General features: G+C 40.6%; 1 protein-coding gene across 1 annotated transcript; it reads right to left on the reverse strand.

The window, feature by feature from the left end:
- Positions 1 to 556: 556 nt before the first annotated feature.
- GATAD1 (GATA zinc finger domain containing 1) lies at positions 557 to 7,453 on the reverse strand. Its single transcript, XM_015408632.1, has 5 exons — positions 6,955 to 7,453; positions 5,302 to 5,427; positions 3,660 to 3,719; positions 2,760 to 2,943; positions 557 to 1,997 (listed from the first exon to the last, which is right to left on the reverse strand). The coding sequence occupies exons 1-5, from the start codon at positions 7,165 to 7,167 to the stop codon at positions 1,807 to 1,809; spliced, it is 774 nt and encodes a 257-aa protein (XP_015264118.1). The 5' UTR covers positions 7,168 to 7,453; the 3' UTR covers positions 557 to 1,806.
- Between the last annotated feature and the right edge of the window lie 691 nt (positions 7,454 to 8,144).

Consider the following 8,144-nt stretch of genomic DNA (forward strand, 5'->3'; position numbering starts at 1 on the left):
ATACCTAATAGTTCAAGCTCTTTGGGAAACTGTTAAGTAAAACGATAGGATTTGTTCTTATAAAATTTACTACTGGTGAAGGGGGGGGGCTCTGACCCCAAAAAAGGCTATGGCTGAGGACTCTGACCCTTATAGACAAAAGCCACACAAGACAGGCTGTAGCAAGGTGGGCAATCAGGTGAGACTGAGCAAAGAAGCCAGAAGAATTCAACCCAGAAACCTAATAGCATTGTACCACAGATTTATCCTTTACATGTTTAGCTGTAACTACTGTTCTGGCCCCATGAAACCACATCTTTCAGATGATTTTGGTTAATCGCTACAGTTAATGGCTTTACTAAAATGTCCATCAACCATAAAAAGAACCTCATCCAGCAGTTTTAATTTAGTAAATCGAAATGATTCTGTATATTGCTTGCCTTTGCTATACATAAGATAAATTTCTCTAGTTCACAATTGCTTAATATTTTTATAATAACTTTAATGCTTTTTTTTTTAAACAGGAAGAATGTTTTTGCTTTTTATTGATCACTGAAAGCTTTAAAAAACATGTTGGTATACAGCATACTTCTAAAAGGTACCAGTAAATAGAAGCAGTATAGTAAATCTAGGGTTTTGTTTTAAATAAAATTCAGTGTTACTTCATTTTAAGTAAACAGCAAAGTGATCAGCATACAAATAACTACTGATCTGAGAAACAATGGGGGGGATCCACAAATGGTTTTGAAGTAAAATAAGCCTTTAAAAACATCTACCCCCTACCCTGTAGCAAGGTTATTTCACTCTTACATATAATAGCTCAAAATAAGATCTGCATATGCATTTTTCCATTGAGTTGCATAACCAATTGTTAACATTTTCTAAAGTTCATCTTCGTGAACGTATATGTATAAGAACTTCCCAGCTATGTGATTCCTGAAGGCATTCAAGGACTGGCTGAAGTATCTTACATGCGTACATATGTGCATTTCTGTTCATAAGTACACTGAATTTTTTAGCAAGGACATGTAGGACAAACAGCTACATTTTTAAACGGTTACAAGTTTTAGTCACCACTTTGTGACTATTCAATGAATGTGTTTATAGATTACAAGTATTTGTATAACTTGTGTTACAAGTTATAAAATTAAGTCAACAAAATGCCATCAATTATTTTACTAACTTCTCCGGCCCTCTATGAAATCAATTTCCAAAGGTTTTCCTATTTTGCATACCTTATTCACAAAGACTTAAGTGGTTATTTACAAGCCTGCACAGTTGACATGTTGGGCTTAGTTCTTCGGTTTAATTCTAAATGTGTACCTTACCTTTATTAAACTCAGTAGTATACAAAGGTTTCTCCTAGATCTCCTAGCCAGGTACTTACCAGCTCATACTTACTTAGTTTTTGAATGAGTTTTCAACCCATAGCTTAGACTATCTTCATAGAGGCATTGACATTTTTAGAATAAAATAAGGTTTTTCAGCTGGATCTCTACACTCATTCACCCACAATCACATCAATATCAAGTCCTAATTATTAGATCAGTGTTCTTTTGCAGATTGACATAGACACTGTACAGAAAGTAGTAACATTGGTATATTTCTACATAACACAAGTGAGACATACAAAATATAGCCCTCACAACAAAGGTGAGTAATGTAGTTTAGACAGAGAAAACAAAAGCAAATTTTAGAGAAGACTTGATTTTAACAAAGGCACCCATATTTTTTAAAAAATAAATAAAAGCCACTTCTAGGGCCAGGTGGGTAACAATACACAAGAATTTGTAATAAAATTATATATGTGGAATTTCTAAAGACAGCCTACAAGCTGCTGGCCACAGTTTCCTTGATTGAGATTGCTGGAGTAGGTCCGACATGAGTCCAGATATAACCTTTTTCTGGCCTGGTAGGAATGGTAGGAAAAGGGGATGATCGAGACTTGAAATACTCCGATGGCGCATGACAAACAAAATCTAAGTATTCGATTTTTCTTGGGAGATCTTCTTCTGGTCCTTTAGTAAAAAAGGAGGAGGGGGGAGAAAAGAGAGCTCTTTATCTCTCAAATATTGTATTAGGTACATGTACATCATAATTCCGCTACAACATGTTACAGGAAACTGGTACCTTCTTCCTATCCACTACATAAGCAAGCAGCAGGCTGCATAAGTTGGTAGTGCAACTGCATTATTCCCCCCCCCCCATGTCAAATGGGGAAAAGTTGCACTTGGGGGCCACAGGAAGGACATAAAAAGCTATATGGGACAACTGAGAGATGACACCTCTGAAAGGCTGGCAGCACACACAGATTGTCAGTATAGCCATGCTCCCTAGGATTACTTCAGTGATGGTAGGGTGGGGGAGAAAGGCAGATATTTGTCAAGCTGCAACAGACATGATGGATTCTAGGCTAAAAAGTAAATACGAGATTCACATGTTTTGTGTGCACATACTGCAGCCCCTTTCCACAGAACAATGGTCAATGACAGATGAAATCAGCACCTTTATGGACACAATGCAGACTGTTATCAGCACAATGGGTGAGAGTACTGGCTGCTTTTCAAATAGGTAACTTTGATCTTTGGTTCATTTTTCTTCACATTGATGCAATCTAGTATGGACAAGCAATCCCGGGGAGACTTGAATGGCACCTAAGTGTAACTAATTAGCTAATCCTAAGTAAGAAAACCAAGCCTAAAACTACACAGCTACACCACAAGCAGTGCTTTACACAATGGTTTCTCAGAAAAAACAGCATTTTAGGCCTTGGAACTTACCTATTATGTAAGTTGCAGGGTCAAAACAGTCTTTGGGGCTAGCTGTAGTAGGAATCAGCCATGTTAAAGCTGCACTTTTTTCACAGTACTGGTCTTGAATAAACCCTCTAATTTGAGCATAGTATGTTTTACCATCCTGCTCATCAATTACTGAAACAACATCTCCAATCTGATAGTAAACTCCCTAGAAAAGATATAGACAGTTAGAGGTTTTTTTCTTTTTTTAAAGACTTTAACAGTTGTTAAGTCTATGGTCAATTAATCATTTTGCTGCCCTTACTGGTCTACAATTTTGCCCTTTTCCTATACCACCACCTCAGATAGATCATAATGTTTTCTTGTTTAATGGCATCTTTGGTGTCTTCTCCCAACAAACAAGAAATGAAAAGACCTCCCCTTTATTTTCCTTTTCTCTCAAAGGCAGTAACTGGGAATCGGCTGCTTTGAATTCAAGCTAGATAGCTACCAATATTGTTTGGGTGATGTAGTTTAACATTCAGATATTTTAAAAGCCAAGCATCAATACCTGATCTAACAGACATTAATTAAGCTGGAACTGCACTCATAAGCTTGGATATAAACAGCTCCTTTTGCAAGTGGAAAGTGCTCCTTCTCATTAAACAGGCACATGTATTCTCTAATTTCCTTCTTGGTTGCAGTTTTCTGTGCCTCTTCAGATAATCTTCTAATTCCAGAAGTTCACAGATTTGCAGAAACATATTTGCAAAAACATTTTGGCAAATGCTTCCCTTAGATCTTGATGTTTCTTTGCACCTTCAGTGAACTTAATCATCTTCTCGTGAAATTTTTAAACTCTACGTATTAAAAATACTCTTAATATCAAGTTTAGGTAACAGTGGTAGTGCCCTTTGTGAGATTTATAAAACTTAAAAGCCATACCTTATAAAAGATAGATTCTGCTGTAATTATAGTAGCTACGGACTCTGGAGCTTTGATAGGCTTAAATAAGAAAGGTACAATGGTTAATGTACAAAGAATGTGTGTGTTACTATTGTCTGAAATATTATGCTTTTTTGTAAATTAGCTTTTGCCAAGGAAAAAAGATTACACAAAGCATCTTTGGACCACTAGATAAAAAATAAACATGGCAACAAATATCACTTATTCCTTTTAGCATTAAAAAAAATGATACAAATTCATTGGAATATTTCCATGGTGTGCTTCAGCTTAGAAAGCTTTTCAAGATTTTATGTACTGCTTACTCTGAAGATCTATACTAAATCAGAAACAGAAAAGTATCTCATTTAAAGAAACCATCTGAGAGCCATTTCACACATCATGGTTTGCAAGAATATACTGTCTATTTCAAGTAGCTACATGTGTCTATTTCAATATGAGAATGTGAACTGTATAGGTAACATGAAGCAGTAATCTATGCTGCTGCTTTAAATGTCAGCATACTCTGAACCAATGTTCCCTCTAAGCTATGCAGCCCTGTGAGCAAAAATTCTACTTTGTAAGCTATTGGCATTAAAGCTGTGAGCAGGAGATTTGGCTGCTGCATGAATTAGTTTGTTCTGGAGCCATCCTTCTTGAGCTGAGACAAAAATGTGTGAGCCAGAGGCTAAAAAACTGTGAGCTAGCTCACACTAACTCAGCTTAGCGGGAACACTGCTCTGAACCTATAAGATTTGGCAATGTATATGCTAAATACATTAAATATTGATACACTGTATACACATTTTCTTAGTCTATTTGCAAAAGTGGAATAGTATTCATAACATTGCATGAAGAGTTTAAGCAGTTCTGTAGTCTTACACTTGGACCCGCTAAATAAAATCTAAAGGACTGCAGAAATTGAAGTGAAACAACTTAGGCCCACAAAGGAGATGTGACTGCATCCAATGGGCTCTTTCAGAAACAAAATGAACCACTGAAAAATGATTGAAACAATCACAACAATTCAAGATATACAAATAGTCTAAAGAGCTAGGACACAGCTTCCCATTTCATTAATAAATTTCTTGAATCTGTACTAGTAAATACAACACTGTGTCCTATTTTTAGTTTTACACTACAACTGTAATCTAGTGGAACTGGAAAGTTCCATCTTAAAACTACTGTCTAACTAGACAGCAGCCTTTGCAAAAACAAGCTCCCTTTGTTCTTCAAATTCCCATGTCAACACCCATTCTAGGCCATTACACTCTCCCTTTCCTATCCAGCCCAATTCTAGTACTATGTCCTGCCTTTTTCCCCAAATCCCTTCACATATGCCACTTTGTACAGGTGTCATTTCCATAACACACCCTTCTATTTGCTTTGTGTCGATATAAGCTTTCACTGCATGCGACCCTGCACACATCCATCCTAAACAGAACCACTTCCTGTGCAGGCAAGCTGAATCCCAGGGAGATTCCTGTGCCTTTGGTTTTCCCTAAACAGAATTTATAACTACATAGGGAACGTTATACTTGATGCTAACCTTAAGGTGTAAGGCTCTTGTACCCACTACAGCACCTAGCACATTGCTAGCATTTAGTAAACAGTCAACAGTAGCAGGAGTCCATAATTATCTTACATTTTTTAACTTAAAAATGTGCCTTCTCCCTTTTCCTTTAGTAGAAACTTTCTTTTCAGCTGCAGGAGCAGACTTGTACTTTGTGTTCCTCAGTCGAGCAGATCTCCTGTGAATTTCTTGCTTACTCTATGGTATGCAAAAATAAATATTGGTTACACCAGAGCATGGATACAATCAAACGCACAAAAACAATAATGATATCCTATAAGAAACTGTAGGATCAGTCACCACCGTGCCAGAAAAGAAATCTTCAAGTTCAACCCATCCTAAATCAATTTATTTAGAAATTTAAAAATCCCATTAAGTTCAGTGAGAAATTTGGTGGACTAAGTAGTTCCAGTAATTCTCTGGAATAACCAAATTCACGTTTCAGCCGAAGTTAATTCAGACTCATGCAACCCACTCCTATTCATGGTTACAAAGAAAGTCACTCCCATTACACCTCTCTGCTAAATTGCGCTGCAGCTTTACATACACCCCAGAAGTATACAGTATAAAGTATGTTTAGCATAAACTTAATCATTAAATGAATTAATTTGTTAAACATATTAATCTGCAGAATGGTTAAATTAGGTAAAGGTAAAGGTTCCCTTGCTCGAAAGCCAGTCGAATCTGACTCTAGGGTTGCGGTGCTCATCTCCGTTTCAAAGCCGAAGAGCCAGCGCTGTCCGAAGACGTTTCCGCGGTCATGTGGCCGGCATGACTAAACACCAAGGCGCACGGAACACTGTTACCTTCTCACCGAAGTGGTACCTATTTATCTACTTGCAATTTCTTGCTTTCGAACTGCTAAGTTGGCAGGAGCTGGAACTAGAGATGAGGGAGCTCACTCCATCATGTGGCACCCGAGTCTCGAACTGCTGAACTACCGACCTTCCACAGCCTGCAGTTCAGCGTCTTAACCACTTAAGCCACCGCAGCTCCGTATGGTTAAATTAGTCAAGTGTTAAATTGTTAAACCTATGAATTAGTGTTGCTTGCAATTGTTAGATTTGTAGCTTAGTATAGGTCATATTGTTAGAGGGTTAAATCACTAGAATATGTGTTTGTATTTGTAATTTGGAAGATACATGTACTTTGTAATAAATTGTTGAAAGGTTTTTTAAAATCTATTTTCCAGAAATCTATTTTCCCAGAAGCTGCAAACTACACCCCCTTAACCAGTCCAAGTACAACGGTAGCGAAAACTGTTACGAGACAAAGTCGGACACGCTTACTAAGAAGCAACACTAAACCCAGGCGACATTGATATTCAACATATTTAGGAGGGCTGCACCATCCAGCTGCAACCTGATACATACTTGAGAGCAAACCCTCCCGAGTTTGGTGAGGGCAGGCCTCGACCCGAGTAAACAAACAGACGTTTGGGCTGCCTGTAGCACTTGGATGCCCAGCCTGAGAGGGGAGAAGGTGGTCCTTTTTTTCTTTATTCTTCCACTATTAGCGGAGGAGGACGCTTCTTGTGCTAGCGGAAGCAACTCCGCTTACTCTCCAAGAAGAACGCAGAATAAAGTGAACGGGCCAACTGGGGAGCGAGCGAGCGGGCTTTGACAGCCGGCAGCCGGCCACCTCTCCTGGGCACAAGAGGGTCGTCGGCCAACCCAACTCCGCCCAAGTGCTCCGGCCCACAGCGGCGGGCAGTGGAGGCCTCACCTGCTTCCCCCCCCCGCCGCCGCCCCCGCCGCTCCCGCCGTTGCTGTGCTGGGCGGCAGCCGAGGTGGTGGCGTAGGCGGCTCCTCCGGCGCCGGCCGGCCCTGGGCGCCCCGTGCAGTTGTTGCAAAGGATCTCGCCCTGGCCGCCTTTCTTCCACATGGAGGAGGAGGTGGTGCGACACACGCTGCATGTCGGCTTCAGGCCTAGCGGCATCGCGTCGCCTCACGCGCCTCCCCGCTCCCTTCCTTGTCAAACAGAAGCCTGCGAGGCGGCGGCGGCGGCGGCGGCCGCGACGGATGTTGCCGCTGGAAGCGCCGCTGGTGCTGCTCGGCAAGCGGGAGCGACCAGAGAGGCCCAGGCGGGGGAGACCGGCAATAGCCCCTGCCCTCTGCTGGCCGTCCCGCGGGTTGCATGCGACCCAGGCGGCCCCGAGGTTTGCTTCGCGTCCTCCGCTCGAAGAGCAGCGACGCCTTCGAACCACTTACGACAGAGCCCGGCCGTCAGGCGGCCCCACTCGCTTGGAGAGCCGTTTGCAGCAGGCGGTGACACCTCTCGGGACGGTCGCCAAAATGCCGCCCTCGGGGCGTCTCTGAGCCGGAATGAGGTGAAACGCGCAGGCCTGCTGTTCGCATCTTGTACGCACCTGAAAGCTGACGACCCCTGTTTCAAAAAGTTTATTCACAAACTCCTGTTTTGTTGGTATCACCATAGTTTCCCGATATTTGGCATATAAGATTCTTGCAGCTGTCCTCATATAAACAGTCAAATACCTATTCTCTTTTTCATAATCATTTGGAAATATATTCAACAGCAAGACCTCTGGCGTAAATGGAATCTTTGCTCTTAGTATCTTCTCCATCAAACTATGGACCCATTTCCAAAACTTTTTAGTAACATGGCATAGCCACCACATATGGTAAAATGTGCCCCTTTTACTCTTACATTTCCAGCATTTATTTTGCTTAGCCAGTCTATCAAGGTGTAATATACCATCTATAAAACATCTTATACATATTCTCTTTATATGTTATAGCATTAGTCATTTTAATATTTTTCTCCCAAATCTGCCCCCAATCTTCAAGATTTATAGTATGCCCTAAATTCTGAGCCCATACAATCATATTATTCTTCACAATTTCCTCTACCATTGTATCATCCAACAAAATTTTATATATTTTCTTTATCATTTT

This window comes from Gekko japonicus, unplaced genomic scaffold, assembly GCF_001447785.1.
Source record: "Gekko japonicus isolate JY-2015 unplaced genomic scaffold, Gekko_japonicus_V1.1 scaffold1868, whole genome shotgun sequence".
In the NCBI taxonomy this organism is placed as follows: Eukaryota; Metazoa; Chordata; class Lepidosauria; order Squamata; family Gekkonidae; genus Gekko; species Gekko japonicus.

Excerpts from the sequence above, each read along its gene's own strand:
- GATAD1 (XM_015408632.1), bottom strand. The coding sequence starts at position 7,167 with ATGCCGCTAGGCCTGAAGCCGACATGCAGCGTGTGTCGCACCACCTCC. Across the intron at positions 3,720-5,301 it reads ACATTTTTAAGTTAAAAAAT|CCTATCAAAGCTCCAGAGTC; the intron begins GTAAGATAATTA and ends TTCTTATTTAAG. Across the intron at positions 2,944-3,659 it reads CAGAATCTATCTTTTATAAG|GGAGTTTACTATCAGATTGG; the intron begins GTATGGCTTTTA and ends TATCTTTTCTAG.